The 22,543-nt window shown below is 42.8% G+C and overlaps 1 protein-coding gene across 2 annotated transcripts in view; it reads right to left on the bottom strand.

The window, feature by feature from the left end:
- The window catches only part of CERS6 (ceramide synthase 6), a 125,198-nt gene extending 110,101 nt beyond the window's left edge, over positions 1–15,097 (bottom strand). For both annotated transcript variants that reach the window (XM_054830835.1, XM_054830836.1), the window contains exon 1: positions 14,742–15,097. In XM_054830835.1, coding sequence (XP_054686810.1) covers positions 14,742–14,911 — 170 coding nt within the window. In that variant the 5' untranslated portion in view covers positions 14,912–15,097. The remainder of the gene's footprint in view (positions 1–14,741) is intronic.
- Between the last annotated feature and the right edge of the window lie 7,446 nt (positions 15,098–22,543).

Raw genomic sequence — 22,543 nt, 5'->3', positions numbered from 1 at the left:
ACAATCACTCAGCCTGTTCTGCAGTAGGAACAAAAGAATTTGCATTTTATCACTATTTCATTTATACCATAATCCAGCTGCAAGATCCAGACCTAAACCATGAGCTGAGAGCTGAAGTACACTGCAGTAGTGTACTGTTGTCATAAATAAAGCCTAAGAGTAAACAAAGTCCTTCATTAATATTACAACAATTATAGGACAGTAACTTTGTAAATACTAACTTTTTATACCCTGTCCTAAATACCATTCAGATGTCCAAAAGCAGTATTAAAATACAGATTTTAATGTGTTCCAAAATGTATTTCTTTTTAGCCAAATAAAGAGGACACGTCCCTTTGATATAAAGTACTGCCACACACAGCAGCCTTCCTCTAGTCATGGATCTTCATGGCAAGCATTATGCTGCACTTCCACAGAAAAGCATCAGCATTTCCTTCTGCTAGTTTTTCAGCCTTACACAGCTTTATTACATGCAGCCAGCTACACAGCCATCATATTATTACTCAGACCTTCCTCAACTGTTCATATGGATTAAGTCCCCTTTACAGACCTGCATCTCAAAACACCCTTTTGGAACAGGCAAATCATATATTACCATCACTACTATTATTATTACTGTTTTCAGTACAATTTTAGAGGTAAGGAATGAGGAAGGAAAAAACCCAACCCTGTGTATGACTCCTCAGGGCACACTGTAAATGGATGGCAAAGCAAGGCAATACCATTAAAATTAAGATAGTCTGACAGTTTGCACTTTCCTACCATGAAGATTACTTCTTTTATTTCTTTTAAGCAATACACTGGAAAATTTCCAGGCAAGATGATATTTAAGAAGGTGCTGAGAAGTATAAAGAGCAAACTCTCCAGTGGCTGCTACAGCTTATAGCTGCGAGTGCCTTTTTTCAAGATTTGGGTTCTCCAAAACAGATCTTTCTGATAAGGATTCCCACAAGTTCTGCATGTTTTGTAGGTAATTTCGTCTTGTTCCAGATCTCTCCTTGTCAAAGCAGGAATGAGATCGATTAGTGGCATTTCTTTAGAAGTGGATGCTTTGTACAGTTGATGGCAACTGTCAGTGACTGGGACCTTATACCTAGTCTTATTTAAGACATGGGGAGAAAAATATCCCAGAAAACTCGGGTGCGAAGATGGAAATTTCCATCTTCCTTCTTCCCTTCTATCCTCATATGTCCCAGTCACATTTTATTATTCAGTTATTCCAGAACAGAAGCAACTGCACCTGTAGTGCAAGGGGAAGGGGCTTCAGGAAGCTGTTCAGCAGAACAGCTCTCCTTGCAGTAAGTTCTGAAAACTTTTGGCTATTTGTGACAATTCTCTATTAAACAATGTGAAAACATTTTAGAAGCAAGAAGCAGTTACTGTTCCTATGCTCATATTATAAAAAAGGATCCCAGACCCTAAGACTACATAATAGATCACTCAAAAATCATCAACAGAGAACATGAGCACACTAATTTTCAGTCCTCTGCTTTACTGTAACACTCAATGTTAGACCTCCTGAGCCAGAAGCCTTGCTCTTTCAAGGTCAACACCAAGACCAGACCAGGATACTTCCAATCACTGTCTCACAGGCTGGAGTTGTGGAGGCCCTGGAAGATGGAGAGCCCACTCCTGCGATTAAACTTTGTGGCTGATAACGGCTCTTCTGTGGGCAAAGCTGAGGGGGGGCATTTACAAAGCCTTTACTTGAAGAGAGTTTGGTTAAAAGGGAACTGTAAGAAAATACAGGGTGGATCCAGTGTGCTCCATTTTAGTATTCATTATGCAAGCGTACTCATTCAGAAGCCTCTTTATGTCATTCCATATAAATGAATACCTGCAAGACTACCAGGCAAGGCAAAAAGAGCACCCTATTGTGAAGCAGAGTGGGAGAGTTGTTGAGAAGGTCTTGGAGGTCATCATCATAACCTATTTAATATCTGCATGTATACACACACCCAATTGTACTCTCTAAATCACAATATCACCACATGTGGAACAAACATCATCATCATTAAGGATGATACTTTTCTTTTTCTGTTTGTGTGTACTCAACAGAACTCTTAATAGATGCTTATATTGTAACTCTGGCAGTGACTATAGTTTACATAGAGCACCTGGGTTCGCATTAAGCTACTTGGCACGTGGACTGACGGCAACGCAGTTGCAGCACACTACCTGTTAGGGCAACACCAGGATACTCCTTCCAGGCCACCCTACACTTGTTGACAGGAGCTACAACCACTGCACGGATGCATCAGACCTTCTTCTCCACCACGAAGTAGCTTTGTGCAAGAGCAGAACCGGGGCAGGACACAAGAAAGCTGTCCACAAGGTGCTTACCAATAGCCTGCCCTTGAGTTGCAGACCTGATGCCTTTAGCCAGTATTAGAGATGCTCGTGTTCAAAAGGGATCAAGAGAAGGAGTAGCAAGGCTATTGCATGATCCCTTTGACTGATCACCTTACACCATGCAGGAGCGGAGGCCCGCATCTTACTCTGTCAAAAAAGCATAAAAGTCTTTCTAGTTAACACCAAATGTTAACTAACCTTCTATGTGTGAGATTTTCAGACAGAACAAAAGTCCATGGCTGCATATACTACTAGTCCTGAAAAAAAATGGGGGAGAAGGGAAATGTTGCACTTAGTCCAGGAAAGAAAAATAGAATTTAAAAAAATTAGTAATTTATATTTTTGCTTCCTCTCTATTTCAGTTGCTGCCTCTTCCATACACAACAGCTAGGCAGCAATGGACAAACCTCAAGACAGAAGCTTCAGATCTGCCTTTGTTTGCCACCAGCAGCTCTGCAGAAGACCATCCATGGATAGACAGCTTTTGTTCAAAGGGGGGAAAAAAAAATCAGCAAGGGGGCAAATAAAAAGTAAGATGGGAGTAGATGCAGGACAAGAAAACTTTTATGGGGCATATAGAAGAGATGAAGATCAGAAAGATGCATAGCAAGAAATAATGTAAGATGAGAAGTGAGAGTGAGTTAAAGTGTCATGAATCATATGCTTTGGCCCAAAACAATGCGTTCTTTTTCATTCATTAACAGGCAGCTTCCATAGCAGACATAAAACAATCAAAATCCTAAATTCTACCTGTATATCAAGTAAACAAAAAACCCCACAAGACAACCCCATACTAGCACTAAATCTACCCTCCAGAATAAGAAAAACAATTTAACTGCAATGAACTGTAGTTAAGTGTAAAATCAGATGCTTCAAGGTAACTTTGCAGTTTTCTGTTCTTGAAGGCACCTTACTTAAGAGATTTGGTTTTAGTATTTAAAGCTCTAAGTCACTCTGGTGTTATGCCTGAGTTATTCCAATCAGGAAACAAGGCAAAATACAAGTGATGCTATGGTGATGGAGACAAAATGCTACTTTCTCTTCAAACCTTGAAGTCAGCTCTCAATGGAAGAGTAAGCAAGATGAAGTACTGTTCTTCTGTTTCTGCTACTGCACTTTTCATCTTGACAACTGAAGGTAAATGCCAGGCTAGAGGTTTGAGCTCTTGCCATGATTCTAGCAAACCTTCAGCCTAATTTCAAGAAAATCAACCTATTTAGATAATATTTTTCTTAAATAAAATACAAAACAACAAAACTTTCTGTGCACTGTGCATACACGTACAAACTGAATAACTCTTAAATTAAGAGCTGGTCAAGAATGTATGCATCTGGAGGCTGCCAATGCTATAGAGATCTCATTTTTATCTCTATGTCATAGTCTTGTAACCAGACTCATTTATCAGTGCTGGCTGAATGTCAGGACATCTGTTCCTGACGAAATTTTGACATTTTAAATTTCCATTTCATCCCAAGCTGGAAGAAAACCAAGTATTTTTATATTTCCTATAAATGCTCTAGAAAATAACAATTCCAGGTTAGCACACACACGAGTTCCTCTAATTAGGATATAAGGTGTGTTTCTTCTGTCAAATATCAAAGTGTTTCATTATCACCCCAACAACTGACATTTTGAAATATCTCATTTTCTAGAGCAGCCAATATTTTATAGCTGCTCTGAAAGATTTTTTGTAATTTAATAAAATACAAAAAAAAGTTACATCAGAGTGACATGATGCCACTGTGGTGTATAAATTACTGTAACACACACACGTACATATATATTTACAACTAATATATATATAACACCTATATAAACAAATAGTGAACGAAGACTGATTTATTCTTATTATCTTGAACACAAAGGGAATAAAAGCTTTTCCAGTAAGGCATGTTATCACTTTTCCCTTTCTTCTAAGCATTTCTTTCCGTGGATTTTTTTTTCAAAAACAAAATTATCTTGAAGATATTGCAGTGTGGAAAAGAATCAACTTAAGTGGAACAAAACTAAAATTATCCTCAAAATTGCCTGTTATAATCAAATTTAATGCTGTAGGAGACTCAAAGCATCAATTCTGGAAGGGAACAGAATGTGTTTATACCACAGCAACTCGGACTTCATTTTGGGTACCCACAAGGTAATTCCTGTCTTAGGCAGAGGAGGTCCACATCTATTTCTTTACGTCCCATCTGCTCACATGTCAGACAACAATAAAATCAAAAGACCCATTCTACAGCAAATGGAAAATCCAGATGTCCATTCAAACAAGTGTTACGTGCTCTGCCCTAATCAAGTTTCTCCTGCAGGCTTACAGCAATCTTCAACCTAATCCTCACCTAGTCAGGTTTCCGATACAGTTTACAAACTTCATACAGACGTAAGATCCCAGAAGCCCCTTGGAGCCCTGCATTATGAAAACATGCCATTTAGTGAGGTTTATGATTTCACAGAATCACTGAGGTTGGAAGAGACCTCTGGAGATCACCTAGTCCAGTCCCCTACTCTCAGCATGGTCAATGAGAGCAGGACCACGCCCAGTTGTTTGTTTTTTGAGTACCTCTCCAGTTGGAGACTCCACAGCCTCTCTAGGTAACCTGTCCCAGTGTTTCACCACCATCCCAGGAAAAAGCTTGTTCTCATGTTTAAACAGAATTTTCTGATTATCAATTACTTGTCCTTTCACTGGACACCACTAAGAGTCGTCTGACTCTGCCTGCCTTCTTTACTCTCCCTATCAAGTATTTGTACACACCGGTAAGATCCCCCGGAGTATTCTCCAGACTGAACCATCCCAGCTCTCCTCATGTCAGATGCTCCAAATCCTTAATCATCTTAGTGGCCCTTCACTGCCCTCACTCCACTATGTTCATGTCTTATAGAGGGGAGACCAAAACTGGACTCATTGCTCCAGACATGGCCTCACCAGTGCCGAGCACAGGGGAATAATCCCTTCCCTTGATCTGCTGGCAACACTCTCCCCAATGCTGCTGGTGCATTTCTGGCTCACGTTCAACTTGTTGTCCACCAGCACTCCCAGGACTCCATCTGCGGTTCAATTTGTCATAATCGCATCAATGCAATAACTGCAAAGTTAATTTAGTACAATGAGCGTTGTAATCCTGGGGAGCATTTGGCATTGGAATTGTTCATATTTTCAGGCTACTCTCTTATATCAGTTCTCTCCCTTCTCTCATACTAGGTGCGTGGGAAAAGTTGACAGATAAGTATCAACCACCCAATTACCACCCAATTATTGCTTCAATACACACAAAGCACGCTCCTGCTTGTGGTCTAACCACTTGCTTTTCTTTTTCTCAACAGCTTCTTTCCAACATGATACCCACAAGAGGAATAAATACATCCAACTGAACCTGATCATCTTGTTCAGCAGCATGCTTTGGACAACCACAAGTAGTAAACAGCAGGAAGTTCAAGAAAATCTAATAGACAGCCACGGAAAAGCTTGTCACCAGGCACATTCCCATTCATGGCCCACTCATTACCTAAAACTTTGTTTTCGACAGAAGCAACTGGTCTCACCAGTTGCAAGGAGAATTCTGGTCTTGATGACTGACTGGTCTCATCTGCTACAGCAGCGCCCAGGAAAGCCACAGCCCTGACAGTCAGCTGGCGAGAGACTGGAGCCCTCCAGCTCCCCAACTGAGCAAGTCTCCTCCTGGCTGAGCAATGTGTCAGAGGAGCTCACCACCACCCGAGTTCACCTACCACTCCCAAAATTTCTCAGCTCACTTCCATTTCACATAGACTTAATTTTGTCTCCTTTGTCACGCTGTAATGCCCGCAGGCTTCGACTAGTGTTCCACGTTTATGCTGCCCACCTACAGAGTTTCAGCAGTTACTGTATCAAGGCTGATTTCTGTACTTCTTCAGGAACATATCTTGTTCGGACTGTCCCCTTCACAACAGCACACCGGGCAGTTTGTCTCCATCTGTTTGGACCACTGCATTTCTCTTAGAAACACACACATCACGCAGTCACAACAGACACAAGCAAAAGCAAGCACAATGGATATTACAATGTACCACTCTGATCTTTTCACATTACTCACTTTTGTGATCAGCAACTGCTTTTGAGTAAGCAGGGTCTCTTTACTTTGCACTGTACAGCACACTCTTATTTCCAAATAAGCAATTCCCTGCCATCACATGAAAGCATCTCCCATTAGCCTAGGCAGTTATGCTCATTTGTACCAATTGTCCAGGTAGACAGTGTTGGTGCAAAAGTAGCTTTCATAATTTAAAGCTCTGTGTAACTACAGGATGCTAAACATCGTAGCAAAGAAGCAGCTGCGAGTGGCCTCTGCTTCCACTCTCTTCTCAGTAAGGATGAAAGTCCCAGAGATGTGGTAAATGACAGTCCCAGTGAAAGCTCAAGTATCCACACAATGCCATATAGAACTGAATTCAGCCAGCAAGAGAGTCTAAAAGGGAGTGAAGAGATCCCAATTCCAAAGTGAGGATATCAGCATAATTTCTATCAAGCCTCCTCCACCTTCTGTTTGCAGAACTAAAAAACATTAAGTTTATCTCAGAGGATGGCAAATGGGCAATGAGTAGATGTGATGACACCACGTGTAACAAATAAAAGAGCCACTTTTTCCTCTGGGTCATCCCATTACTGTTAAAAATAGAGCAACCAGCTTGTTACAAAGGATAGAAAAATACTACTGCATGCACAAATACTCAAAACAGCCTCAGAAATCTAAGATTTTATGCCAATGAACACCCTCTGGGTTCTAACCTCTGTTTTTTGCATCAGTGTAACTACATCAGCTAGATTTATTATTCTTAATATAGTACTATAGGTTATTCCCCCCCATCCTTACAAGAGAGACCAAGATGGGGAAAATACTATTAAAAAAAGCTTTTACTGCACTGAGAAAAAAATGCAAGTGATTTAGACATATTGCTTTAACCATCCTAGTGTGACCTGTAATTGCAAAGAAGGCTTTTCATCATTTCAGACCAAACTTTAAAACGCATCATTTATAATATTAAAATGAGGTTTAGGTTAGTAAACTTGAAAGATACTTCATTAATACAAGGTAGTATGGAGAACCTTAGCATTCTGTTCCTCCCTGTGTAAAAGGTAACTTAGATTAATAGCTCATACACAAATACATATGTATATTACATATTATAAAATATACAACATGGCTAACTGGATGTTATGCTTCTTTACAGCTCTTAGACATCCTTAATAATTGTACAGACAATTACCTTGAGAGTTAAAATTTGATTATGCTATATCACTAACAGTTAAATGAGGCTTCACAATTGGTCAGCAGTCTGAAAGCTTACCAACGGCAAAATTTGTGATTATGAGAGGTATTAACTACATAGAAAAAAAAAATCATTACAGTTTACTCTCTGCTTTTGGTACAGAAGTCACAGCTTTGTGAAAAGCTTTGTGGCATTATGAAAATCATGTCTAAGATTGTAACTGGCTATGCTAAATACTTCAGCTCTCCCACCTCTGCCACAATTTGACTACTTCAAAATAACTAGAAAAGTATCATCCTCATGAGAAACTGATGGATTCCAGATGGCGTAGAGTTAGTCTTCTATAAGGACCGTGTCCTAAAAAGACTTTCTCGCAGAGGACAGAAGATCTCAGCCCATCTGATTATCAGAAACTTTGCTCACCTTAAAGCAAGACATGAGTGATTCCTCCTCTTCCAAGTGATCAGTGACCACACATTTCCCTCCCTTTCCCTTGACCTGGATGCCCATACCTGCTGCACCCCCAAAATCTATAAGTGCCTAAGGAATGATGACAGTCACTGGTGTGGGAGACCACAGAGCAATCAAGGTGTTAGATGAACACCTCCAAGGAACTGTTGGTACATATCATTCGCATCTGAGCATCCATAAGATGCCAACTACAGTCTTAAGCATACTACTGAACATTATATAAGGTTACATCACTTATGAAAGCGACATACTCATGATGTAATTTTAACTTTCTTGTCAAAACTCCAAGACCACCTTGACACAGGCACAGAACCCCCAAATGCTAATTAACTGTCAAACTACTGTAGGCATGGGATATTTAACAACTGTTGGGGAAAAAACCCCACAAAAAAACCAATCCACAAATATGGTCTAGCAAGCACTTGACTTCAGCTCAGGCAACCCCTTCCCCTCTACCCCACTGACAGATAACAGAGATAAAGTCAAGGGTACAGATCTCTCCAAATGTTAATTTACTAAATACTTTGAATGGACTAATAACACACTGGTCCACAGATGTGTAGAAAGAGGCAGCATACCAGAAGCTCTACTTTTTCCCCGAGAACAAATTCTTAACAAATGCCTGTTAATCAGCAACAGAGGCAGAAGTAGGAACAACCGAAAGAGCCACAGGCAATTTGGACCCAACTGCGCAGTTACAGGAATCCTGGTAGGAACTGAATGGGAGTTTCTAACAGTAACTGGAACCTGCACTCAGATAAAACCCCACTAACAGCAGCTCTGCCCCAGTAATAGGCTCCCAGTACCCACTAGTGACCTGTCACTGAAACCCTTCCCTCCGTTTTAATGGCATTCTCCACTGGAGCTCAACGCGTATTTCCCATTTAACTCCCAATTTTAAGATTGGTACTAATGTGCATCTATAAACGGTCCTTTATGAAGGACATTTAAATAGTATGCATTTTATCCACTCCACCTTCTTTTAAAGGAAGTCTCAGCTTACATCTGAACACACAACTACATTACACAACAGAGACGCATATTAGCCAACACAGACATAATGAAGGTGGGTAAGTGTACACCACACTGGTCAGAGCTGGTAAGACAGAGCTCCACGACAATGGCTCTCCAGATAAAAACAATCATTTTGTTGTCAGATATTTACTTGTGTTAGTGGCTGAAGCTCAGACACTGCAACCCTAGGCAACAAAAACTGGTACATAAAGGAAAATGTAAATGACAGAAAATGAATAACTAATGAAAAGAAACACAGAAATGGATAGCGCAATCAGCAAGATACAAATTTATTTTAAACCTATTTTCTGCTAATGCTCTATTGTTACTATTTTAAGAAGAAATAGGTTTAAAGTTTAAAAGAAATAGCTTTTTCAGTTGTTTTCTTTACATTGCCTGTATGTTTTAAAGGAAATTATCAATTTCAATGTCCTATTCCATTTCAACTGAATTAAGCATTTATTAAATACTAATCAAAGAAAAAATAAAAAAGACCTCATAGGTCATCTTATGAGAAAAAGCAATTATAAAAAATACAGAGGAAAAAAACCTAAGAAAGTTACTGTCAGTGAACGCATGCATCCACTTACACACAAGTGAATTATACCTGAATTATCAGATTTTGCCTAACACACAGGTAACTAAGCAAGAAATCTACAAATATCATAGTCTACAAACAGGTTTTGATAGAAATAACAATCATTGCCGCACTCAGCCTCCCCAGATAAGGTTTAAGGCTGCTGGAAATGCACCAAGTTTGTGCATCCTCTTCCAAATTCTGTATCCTGTCTCGCCTTCTTGTTGTTGTAAGAAAGCACTGATACTAGATGTCTTAGTGATTATGAAAATCAGATTTGTATGTATACGCCATATACCAGAAACACTTGCAAGGCTTTAATGTATTGTTACCTGAATTAATTTTTACAGTTAGCAATATACATATATATATACATGCGCACACACACAGTCATTGTATTATGTCACCCTGATCCACTAGGAATTCTACTGTGTCATACTAAATGAGAGTCAGCTGAGGTTACCTTTGAGGCTGAATTATCATTACAAAGGCAAAATGTCACACAAAAGCTGTGAATTTCCGTATGTTCAATGTCTAGAGTATCTTGATCTGACTGATAGTAAATGATGAGGCTGGCTCAGTTTAAATCAGCACAGCTAGAGGGCTGTTCCTATATCTATATATATAATCAAGCTATCCCTGACCATATGAGCCATTCCACCAAGGAATATCAGCTTCACCTTTGAGAACTGCCCCTCATCAAGGCCAGAGGACAATAAAGGCATTATAAGCCTAGTTTGCCAATTTACGGAGCAATCTCATTAGATCGAATCCCAAACTACTGCTTACAAGGTGAGGGAAATAAAGTATTCTGCAACTACAATACAAAGATGAGATATGAGAAACTGGAGTAGATGAGCCAAGCGTAAAGAAAGCAGTAATATCAGACTACTTGACTCAGAAGATTGCTGGACCACATCGGAAATCGGTTTAGTTAGGACTTCTTTTGGAGGATTGAGCCAACTTCTCCTTTGAGAGAGGTCTCTAAAGCAGAGGTGTGTTATCCTCGTTTTGTGTCCAATTGCTGAGCGAACGTTGTTTTTGTATAACCACATGCTGCTCACAGAATATGTGCTTGGGAGGATAGGAAAGGATGCTACTTCTGAGCAGTGAGGTCTAGCACAGAGGGAGAAGAGCTATGTGATTCCATAAAAGAAAGAAGAAAAAAAAAATGTATTTGCCCAGAATAACAGATGTTTCTTTATCTTTTTAGGCCAATCAAAACTACAACACTCTGATATTAGTAAGACCAGTTTCAATTCAGCATTAACCTGTCTTGCCCGCACTAGAACTGGAAAGGATCCAGTGAGACAGAGACTGGTATTATTGAGCACTTATGTTATCTCCTTATGGCTGAAGGCATTGTATAGTACAGGAGGGGATTCTTAATTGCTTACCTACCTTTAAAAAAAAATAGTAAGATACACAAAATGGATGGATACTATGAAGAAATATGTCCCCACATTACCACTGCATTGCTAAACTCCTGCAATCTTCCAAAATTACTAGGTAACACTAACTTTGCGCTTAGTTATTATCGTTTTCTAAAATGTACTTTGTGTGTAAAGAAAGAGATGGATGAGAAGGAAGGGAAAAGAGAAAAGGCTGTTAAGGTATTTTAGCACCTCATCCATAACTATGATGGCCTCAGCAGATAGATCCAGTAAATCTCATGGTTATGAGATTACCCCTCAGAGCAAAGCTTATTTCAAGAGCACTCATCATCATCAGATCCAACTGCTGAAGCGATTCGGCATACACAATGTTCTAGTCTACTTTTTCCTTTCATTCAAGAGTGCTGGTCAGAGATGGCAGGACAAGGAAACCAACAAAAATAGCTTATTTGAAAGGAAAAAAAGAATCAGAAGCGTCTAGATTGTTTTCTTGACTTCATTAGTTGATTCACCAAACCAGTAACGAAAAAAATCCCAGTAGGATTAAATCTGTTAATAATAGATGAATAGGTATAGAACAAAATTTCCAAGTTCTGTCATTTCAATTGCACCCACAAATACATACACTCAAATATATATGTATATAGAATATAAATATATATAAATTAAGTCAACTTTTAGCCCTTAGCATGACAAGTTTTATCCCCCAGACATGTCAAGAACTTTGTAACCAAAGACACATGAAGACCAAATCAGAGTTTCCCATGAACCATATTTCTTACTGCTGTGAAGATCCATGAAGTCAGTTACCCTTCATAGCAAGGGAAGTAAAACCATACTGCTCCAGCAGCCTAGTAATCGGCTGCTGTGAAGGAGTCTGAAAATAATGGATCTAAAATACGTAATCACACTCTTAACACCTTGTGGCTGCTCACCTACCAGTATAAAGAATTACAACAGCACCTGTACTAAGTATCCTATAAAACAAAATAGAGAATACACTTATGTTACAAATATTGCAGTACAACCACAGATTTAAAACAAACCTGTTTGTGGTTTTTTTAATGTATTACAGCATCTATTTTTATTTTTTCTTTAGTTGCTACCATTGCAAAAAACAAGGAACTGTTACACATCTGCAAAAGCTTGTTCCAGGATGTAGCATGTACAATATCAGTCATCCACAACTTGAGTTTTGAAAGGAAAAAGTGTAGCTGTTTTAACACACAGAAAAATGAAAAATTATCAGTTTAATAGATATTCCTCTCTTTTCCCTTCCAGATCTTGTATAGCTTTATCAATTGAAATAACTGCAAGCATTTAATTACAGATGTGCATGTGGCATTTCTGTGACTCCCAACAAAAAGCACAGAGGTCTGACAAAATAAATTACTAGTGAACAATAATAAGGCTTGATCTTTCCCTCATTCGAGTCAAAGTCAATCCCCCTGCTTTGATCAGTGGAAGCAGATCCAGTTATTTTTGCTCAGCCTGCTTTAATAAAATGCTCTGTATGAAAAATCACAATTGTACCATGCCGTGTGGATTAATCCCACACAAAACGGCCTGATCTTACTCGCACAGTGGAGTTTTGCAATTGATTTGAAATTAAAAAGGAAAAAATATATACTTAAGTAATTGTTAACAAAATTTCTTTGGAGGTCTCTCACCTACTATCACCATTTCCAGATGTAAATTTCAAAATTAGCCTAACAAATATAAGAGAATTATGAAAATGTACTTATTTTATCTGTGTAACTAACACTTAAAAATACAGTGTACTGCAAAATTAAAAATTACTTTAATTAAATGAAGAAAAATAACCAGAGGAAGTGGATACAGACCACTAAATAATCAGAGGAGCTTCTATAACACTAACAACAGCCGCATCAGAACTAGCAGAAACAACATGATTCTAAGTGTAGGCTGATATTGTCTCCCTGACTAACTGTTCCTCCATCTAAACACAGCTCTGCTGTGATACATATTGCAGTTCAGATGGCAAGAGATGCAACATCACGCACCCACTTTCAGCACTCGAAAGTACACGTTGTACAGACTGCAAAGGGGAAAAAACCCAACACTAATGATTTCACACTCGAATTTTAACTATATTGCAGCATTTAACTCATTTATAAAGGTTTAAATTAACCTTTGAAAACTTCAGATTTTCAGGCAGACCACAAGTTTTGCTGCCTTTTTCAGTAAATCTGTAAAGCAACACATAAGTTAACAACAGCCCATGACAGCTTATTTTTCCAAAGCAAACATGGTCCTCTCAACTGAGTCATGAAAACAGCCAAGTTTTTCACAAACCAACATCCCAGGTGCCATATTCTAAGCAGGGCGAGGGAGTACTTAGGAGATGCGGAGTGCTACTTGGCAGATCAGCTATTTTATGAATTTTAAAGCATCTTGATAGCCTTTCTCTGGCACATGGTAACTACTGGTCTTCCTTTATCTTCCTCAACTACCCTAATAGCATTGCCTAGGAAGACAGCACTGAAAACACGTAGGTGTTGGCATAGGGAATCGTTCTTTTGTTCTCTGCAGACGGAGAGAACACCACCTTTGTCAGGCAGCACAGAAGCCTGCGCAAGTGAGCAGCGAACCCACTTTGCTTCAGCTGCCTCCCTGTGACAGATGCCCTCTGTTAACTGCCCATAAGGGAACACTCACAGAAAATAAATAGTCATTGATGACCGATCACTAGTTTGACGTCTTGTGTTTAAATATACATATATACATATTCATATGTTTGTGAAATGTGTGGTTTAAACTCAGCAATCTCAAAGAACAGTGAGTTTGGTTCGGTGACTAACAGCATCTGGAGCATTTCTTCACCAAGATCCTATGTCCCGACGGTACTTGGAGTATTTCTGATACATGGCACGGACCGTTCACACCGCTGCCACGCAAACTGGCCAAGCAAAACTCTGCTCAGCCACACAACAGTGCCTTACCCTCAGCCTGGTGCTCACCATCAAACTCCCCATTCCTACCTGACGCCCAGGTTTAACGGCCGCCGCCCGCCCGCAGCCGCGCCGCCAGCGGGAGTTAGGCCGAGTCCTGCCCCGCGGCCACGCAAAGGGAGAGCTGCGCGGCCTTTGCCGCAGTTGACTCTCTAGACAGCGACCCTGCGACAGGGACACGGACAAACTCTCCTGCCGGGACAGTTTCTTTCCCGCCCGGCCCGTCCCCACAGTACTTCTTGCGGGGCTTCCCTGAGGGGGGCGGTCAGGACGCGGCCGCAGCCCATGGGTAGCGGCCCTCAGGCAGGCGGGCCCCGGCTTACACGGGTGCCAGAGGGCCCTTCTCTCCCCACCACCAGCGCGGGGCCGGGGAGCCGCGGCCGCCGCAGGTGGAAAGAGGGCTGCGCCGCGCCCATTCCCGGGGAGACCTCGCCTCCTAGCGCCCGCGCCGGGCCGCGCTTCGGGAAGCGGGAGCGGAGCGCCGGCTGCCTCCCGAACCCCTCCACCTTCCTGCATCGGGCCCGCTACGTGACCGACCGCGGAGGGAGGGAAAACGTAAAAGCCCGGCAAGCCTGGGAGAGAAGCGGCGGCGGGAAGAGGACGCCGGGCAGTCAAGGTTCCCCAGCTGCCCCTCAGCGAGCAGCCGCGGCCGCCGCCAGCCGCGCGGCCCGCCCAGCCCCGCCGAGCCCAGGGGCGGCGCGGGCGGCTCGGTGTTACCTTTCGAAGAGCAGCCGGATCATGAAGATGCAGAAGGCCAGGGGGAAGGCGAGGTAGAGGTCCTCCGCCTGGGGGAAGGCGGCTTCCTCCGTGCTCTGCAGGTCCGCCCAGGTGACGTTGTGCGGCAGCCAGAACCGCTCGTTCCAGAACCAGGCGAGGATCCCTGCCATCTTTGCTTTGTCTGCCGCGGCGCCCCCCGCTCCGCTCCGCCCGCTGGCCTCCCTCGCCGCGGCGAGGCGTGTGCGAGCGGCTGCCGGGGGAGAGGAGGATGGAGGCGTGTGTCAGCCCCGCAGCCGCGGATGATGCTGCGAGCGGCGCGCCGTGCCGGCTCCCCGCCCCGGCCGCCCGGCGGGGGCAGCGGCCGCCCCGCCTGTCACACTGCTGCGCCGGCCCCCATTGGCTCCCGCCCGCGCCTCCTCGGCTGCCCCGGGGCCCGCCGCGCTCCTCAGGCGGCCCTGGGGCTGGCCCCGCTGGACGGCCCGAAGCAGCCTCACCCTGCCCCCTTTCCCCTTGCAAAAAAACCCATCAAACCCTGGGCCAGAAATTACGCGGCCCGAGCGAGCGGCGACCCCGTCCTGGGGGCACTCACCACAGCCGAGGCTGCCGGCAGCAGCGCGCTGCACCCGGCTGGGACGCAGCCTCCGCTTCAGCGCCGGCTCGGCGTCCAACCGGCCTGGCGGCGACGCGGCTCTGCGCCTTGTCACCCCGCCTGGCCGCCACGGCCCTCCCGCCCGCCGCTCAGCCGGGCTAACCCTCCGTGGGTATTACCGGGCGAGCCAGGAAAGGCTGTCGCCGGATTTCAATAGGCAGATGGCAGCAGCAAAAAGCCCTCCTATTCTGAACTCTGCACAGCCACACGGACCGGTGTCGGCTGCCTCAGCCCGGTCCCTGCGCGAGTAGCCCCTGCCAGGAGCGCTGCTCCCTGCACTCTCCTCCTGAGGCGTTTAAATGGGAGCAGGGCTGTCCTGGGTGAAAGAACCCTCTGAAACATCTAATGACCTAACCCTGTATGCATGTACGGCAAACAGGCGTAAATGAGGCATGGAAAAGCGTCTGAGAGCACATCGCTCATCAGCAACACAACTGAGGTTAGCACTGTGACTTTGCACTCCAGCTAAAGAAAACCTTTTTGCCTTTACATAGGTTTTTACTTTCAGTTCCTTATATCACTGCCCAGTCCTGCTAGAGACAAACTGCAAGAGGAAAACTATAATTGTCTCCACTCGACTTTACAGCGAAGGTGACTACCAGGCTTTAGAGTAGCTGGAGCTGCTGGGCAGTATGCATAGTGGTCTAGGCACACACAAAATTACTTCAACTAGTAGGTATACTGTTCCTGTAACATCACTGTTTTGTCTGCCCTGCCTCACTTTTAGATGGCTTCAGTTTTCTCCCCTCTATCATCACGCTCTCCAGCTGGTTACTGAATATTAAGAGATACTGACTTCTGCACATGGCATACTCCAGAGTTTTATCATCCTGCCTTTAGGTTTTCTGCTAGCTTGCTCCTTTCCCTCCACTGAGTCTACTTGCCCTTCCTGGAAAATTAATTGCACACCTCCTCACATCTGTGCTGATGAAAATTCTAAGTTAAACACATGACCTTGTGTGGTGGGTTGACCCTGGCTGGGGGCCAGGTGCCCACCAGAGCCACTCTCTCACTCCCCTCATTCACTAGACGGGAGAAAAAGTATAACAAAAAGCTTGTGGGTCAAGATAAGGACAGGGAGAGATCACTCACTAATCATCATCATGAGCAAAACAGACTGAACTTAGAGAGGGAATTCATCTAATTTATTACTAGGCAAAACAGAGTGGAGGAATGAGAAAATAAAATCAACTCTTAAAACACCTCCCCCCACCCCTCCCATCTTCCCAGGCTCAACTTCACTCCCGGCTTCAACCTTCCCCCACTCAGTGGCACAGGGGGACGGGGAATGGGGGTTACGGTCAGTTCATCTCACAGTGTTTCTGCTGCTTCTTCATCCTCAGGGAGAGGACTCCTCTCATCGTTCCCCTGCTCCAGCATGGAGTCCCTCTCACGGGGTGCAGACCTTCAGGAGCAAACTGCTCCAGCATGGGGTCCCCCACAGGGTCACAAGTCCTGCCAGCAAACCTGCCCTGGCGTGGGCTCCCCTCTGCATGGGTCCACCGGTCCGGCCAGGAACTTGCTCCAGCGTGGGCTTCCCACAGGCTGCAGCCTCCTTCAGGTGCCTCCACCTGCTCTGGTGTGGGGTCCTCCACGGGCTGCAGGTGGAATCTCTACACCCCCTCATCCTTCCTCCATGGGCTGCAGGGGGACAGCCTGCTTCACCATGGCCTTCACCACGGGCTGCAGGGGGATCTCTGCTCTGGTGTCTGGAGCTCCTCCTGCCCCTCCTTCTGTACTGACCTTGGTGTCTGCAGAGTTTCTTACATCTTCTCACTCCTCTCTCCGGCTGCAAAAGCTCTCTCTCTCTAATTGTTCTTTTTCTTCTTAAATACGTTATCACAGAGGCGCTGATTGGCTTGGCCTTGGCCAGCGGCGGGCCCGTCTTGGAGCTGGCTGGCATTGGCTCTGTCAGACACAGGGGGAGCTTCTAGCAGCTTCTCACAGAAGCCACCCCTGTAGCCCCCCCTGCTACCAAAACCTTGCCACGCAAACCCAACATACCTTGATGCTGTGAAAAATGCTATACCAATTTAAACAAAAGAGACCGTTTCTGTCTAAGGAGAGAATTTCCATCTAGGACATTTTGGGGAAGTTTCAGGGCATGCTTTGGCAGGATGGCTGAGCAGCCACGCAGGTGAACCTGCCACTGGATGTTTCTGTTTTATTGCTGAGCCAACATCCTCAGTATCTATAAATATTCTCATTCAGTTCTTGTGGTTGCTTCTTAGGGAGAGAGAGAAAAGAGCTGGAGGCTGCTCCACAGACACCTCATCCTTCAAATACTCTGAAAAAGTGTGGGCTCTAGCACCACTGCCAGATCTGCCTGCCTCCATCTCTTCCCTCACTGCGGTTAGCACAGTGCTCACTGCCTGCACCCATCTGAGCCCTCACTCCCCACTGGTCCCCTGTGCATAACTGTCTCAGGATCCTACTATGAGTCTCTGGCATGACCTACCTGCCAAAACCCAGGGCTTTGCTGTCATTCAGTTCAGAAGGAAAATCAACCATGGGAGTTGCACACCTCTAATGTAGCCTTCTTCACTTACAAATAATGATTTTTCTGAGCAGAAAAAAAACCACTTCTTTGCTCAAATCAGCAAGATCTCTTTTAGCCAGTGCCAAAAACGTAACTGGCTATTATCTCCCTTCCTCCTTCCAGCCTCTCTGCCTTGTTCTTACAGCTTGATTTCACCCCTCTTCCAGCTGACCTAGAACCCCCTAGAACTTCCCCTGGGAGCTCATCTTCCAGCCCTGTCTCACAAACACCTGAGCTGGCCCTGCGTGTATACATATGCCTCTCTTCAGTTACAATACCCAAATCATCCAGACCACTCCATTTTCTGAATGGACTTGCATAAGCCAGTCTTAAATGGAGATATGAGTGTGCGTCCTCAGAATGACCTCAGAAGCATAAACTTTGAAATCTATTGATGAAAAGCTCTTTATATATCATTTTAATAGCTGACAATACATATATAACCATTTGCTTCATTAATGATAATTGTGTTTAAGGCAAAGTTAATTTTAAACAATATTGGTATCATCATTCTGCACCTGAAGGTGACCTTTTTGCAGCATATTTCAATATTCCAATAAGTTTAGAAATATATTCAATATTTATATCTGTTTCCAATACAATAAAATAGTTCTTTCCCAGCCAGTACTGAGGCTCACAGACACCAGTGCTCAGCATTGCTTATGTATATATAAGCAATATATACATTATACAGAAAAGGGACAGATCTCTGCAAAGTGAGCCTAGCAACAGTAACAATCTGATGATGCATAAGAGGTTAATTCCTGCTGAACAATTAGTGTAATTGACTTTTGTGTCAGACTAAAATTATGTTAGGACGACAGATCTCTAAGCATATCTGAAAATGAATGACATTTCTGAAACATTTGGGAGGATGACCAATTAAAGGCTTTTAATTGAATTCAAATTGTAGCAGCAATTATGTAGATGTAGCCAAGACAGGACTATGGAATGACGATGCCTGAATCTTCTGCTTTGAAGGGAGACATTACCAGCATTCGTTTTTCTACCCCCTAAAACTGTTATATCACAAAAGGGAGCCAAACAGAACTTTAAAAACTGTGGTTTCATATGTGGTCTCATATGAAGAAACTTTTTCCAAGGTAGTGCTAGAACTTGTCAAAAAAAAAAAAGGGGGGAGGGGTTTGAAAGTGAGTCTGTTTCCTCAAAAGCCCAGCTTGGGCACTCTTTGTAATATACAGGATTTAGTAATGACTAAACAAAAACATACACACAAATTTCCCAAATGTTATTGAACTTCTGTTTCTACTCCAAAAAGAAAAAAGTGACAGACTGCACATCGCTAGTTCAAGACTTTGAGCAACCAGCAGAAAGGCCACTCTAAAATGAAGGACCTCATTTATGTCTTGTTTGTTTAGCATCAAGAAGCCAGGTTAGCTCTCGGGCACAAAAGAAAAGGTTCCTTAGCTTTAGGAATAAAATTATTGTTCTTAGTCTAATGAAGTTCCTCCTTCAGGCTTAGAGCAAGTGCGTTAAATGCATTTTCACATGACAGACTTCCTTTGCCCACCAGCCTCGCTTCTCCCCATGGCCACAAACTTCCAGTAGCCTCTTCACGTCACGTTAGGAGATTGCTAGTACTTACTTCCTCACAGGTCAGAATAAACCATGTGACAGTTTCCAGTGTAGATATGTTTTAAAAGATGAAAATTCAGGAAGTTTTCTGGAAAATTTAAATTTGTTTTCTATCCATATCAAACTGCTTAAAACAGGCAGTGGTTTATGCTGTCTTAGGCTTCCACACAGATATAAACACATGCACAAAGCAAAGATTAAAAATAAAAATGAGCAGTATTTAGACATTTCTCTAAGAGAGTTGCTTTAAGTAATGGGACACAAGATATCAGTTGATCAGGACAAGGTTCTAAGAGGTACTGCAAAAATTGCATAGAAAAGCAGCATGCTGTCTAAACTCAGCTGTTTAGCACAGAAATGCCATTTAAAGTTTCCAAGGACTACATGCATGCTGCAAATGTGGCTCGAGTTACAAGCTCACAATGAAACCTTGGAGGCTTCATTGAAGGATATTGACAGTGATCTTTCCTACTAGGGGGATGTCTCAAAAGCAGCTTTACTAGTTTACAGTGGGTAATAGCCCACTATTTTTATTTACCTGTCATGGTTTATTTATCTATCTGCAGTCAACAGGAGTGTGTATTGCATCTCTAAACCACTCTGAGTGAGTTTGGTAACGTATATTTGTTAGCACCAAGATGTCTGTGCCATACTGCTGGCCACTTGGAGAAGTTCCTTCACCAAAATGGGAAAAGCTGCAGCAAAATCTCTTTATTTTAAAGGACTGCTAAAGAGTTGAAAGCAACCGGCCAAATTTTTTTCTCATTTAGTCTGCTGTAATTTTGGAGTAGCACCAGGCTTACACACAGGGAACTGCGATCATACTCTGGGCCAGTCCATTTAATGGACCAGATGGTAGAGGTGCCAATAACACAATTCACTGAGACTTTTTGTTATCTAAATCTGAACCGAGTTTTTCCTGAGCAGAAGAGATGGCTATGGCTGACCCATATAAAAGTAGTGGTACGAGTCCCTTTTCCATAGGTCTGTATCGTTCAGTTACTAATGATGTGCCTAGCAGAAGGGCCAAGAACCGCCTGGGTGTTGTGCAACTGCTCTGTAGAGGACCACAGGCACAAGGGAAATGTCAGTGCAAGGTATGGCCCTGAGCTGTCATTCTTCTAACAGGTTTTCTACCTGCTGGTCCCAGCAGCTGTGAGGACTTCCAGTTTCTTGTGCTACTAGTTTTGCCAGCTTCTCTAATTTCACCTGAGAAGTAAAATCACACTAACAGAGCAGCAGTCTTCATTACAAAAGCTACGCTGGTCAAATCAAATCAGTCCTGACTCCTGCATAGCGTTAAATTAGTCTGAAGAGACCAGTCTGGCTTTACCCAATTACCAATGATGTACCCTGAATTCAGATCACTAGCAGAGCTCTGTGTAATAGTGCTTAAAATACATCAATGCAATAGGTATCCCCAGGTTATATCACTTCACAGCCTTCCAATTTTTTTATATTGGCAGACAAGCAAGTTTTGTCACTTGGGAAGACATGCAATGGTAATTAGTTTGGCTGTTGTGAAAAGATGTGTGGACAAGTGGCTCTAGCTGAAAGAGAGGTTTACAAGGTATGGGAGGGTTTGTGCTTTGCACTGGGCTCCAATTAAAGTCAAGACCTGAAGCAGAACTGCTCTACGAGGACTGGTCAGAAGGAGAGGAGGAAGCAGGGATTGCCTGAATCACTATGTGTCTCCATGCTTCATTAGTCTCCATTGTTCACTTTGGTTTGGCTTCCTGTTCTAGATTTAAAGAAAGCGTGCCAAAGCATACATCCTAATTATGATACAGTCATAGTTCATTTGATGTCAATGTTCCTTAACTACCCAAGCTTATGCTAAACTGAACTAGACTTTATTCAAACTACAGGAAGAGTAGTCAGAATCTTCTGCACCGATTTTAACTAAATTATCCTGAAAGAGACATTCTAATGATGTTTGTACAACTCTTGGCATAGACAGATGGCTGGAAAAAGTGCCAGTTTTATCTCAAACTAGATACACTGCGTTACACTTCAACCGGCATTTCAGAAACATCTATCTCAGGCCTATTCACATGGCCAGGTTTGGGCTAGAGAGTCACATTATAATTTACATATTCCTGGACCTTTGTTACTAAAATTTGGCCAGTTTTAAAGTGGGTCCATCACAGACAGACAGACATCCTCATGGAATGGCATGGAAGACTGCAAGGTTTGTAAGTCAGCTTAGTGAACCCCACAAGAAGTACTTGCAGAGACATGCAGCTCTAAGCTTATAATCTGCATACCATGAGCTAACTATATAAGCATTCTACCAAACAAAATTAAGAGTGGTTATTAGAAACCTATTTTAGCATAACTAATTGTATTCTACATATATATATGTAGAGTTGAGATTTTTTTTTTTAGAAAAGATTCAAAATCTGTAAGGCCTTTGTCTCTTTTGACCTAGAAGCCAAAGCTCCTAAAAGCATATAGTGTTGAGATAAGAAAAAAACACTAGGTATTAGCAGTTTTGTGGTTTTATATAATTTGCATATAATCCATCTCTGAAATCAGCGGCAGTTTTGTCTGACTTCAAACCAAAACTATCAGACTGATAAAGGCAGGTGGCTGAGCATATTATTTTGTTTGTCATCAGGTTGTTGCTATTTTGCTTTAACTAGCATATATTTGAACTTCATACAAATCAGAAACAAAACAAAGGAGACGGCTATTTAACTGATTAGAGGGACCATCAAAAGAATTTCTATAAAACTGACCTGAACAAATCAAGTACGTCCATAAATAACTTTCTGGAAACAGGATTTTGGCAGGGAGCATCCTTTCACCAGGCACAGAGCAGTTGTACTATTTAATTCATTTCTCAGTTAACAGTAGATACTCTTGAGGTTGGTTGTTTTCATCATTCCAGAGTAACCAAATTCAGGTATCAAACTACATGCTGATCAGTGCCGCTGCATAACAGTGCTAGTGCTGCCTCCGTATACTCTGGCTTTTGTTACAGTGCTGAGGAAGCCTTTCCTTCTGCACAATGAG

The sequence above is a fragment of the Grus americana genome, chromosome 6, assembly GCF_028858705.1.
Source record: "Grus americana isolate bGruAme1 chromosome 6, bGruAme1.mat, whole genome shotgun sequence".
In the NCBI taxonomy this organism is placed as follows: domain Eukaryota; kingdom Metazoa; phylum Chordata; class Aves; order Gruiformes; family Gruidae; genus Grus; species Grus americana.
This window is presented reverse-complemented; position numbering and strand designations above follow the sequence as displayed.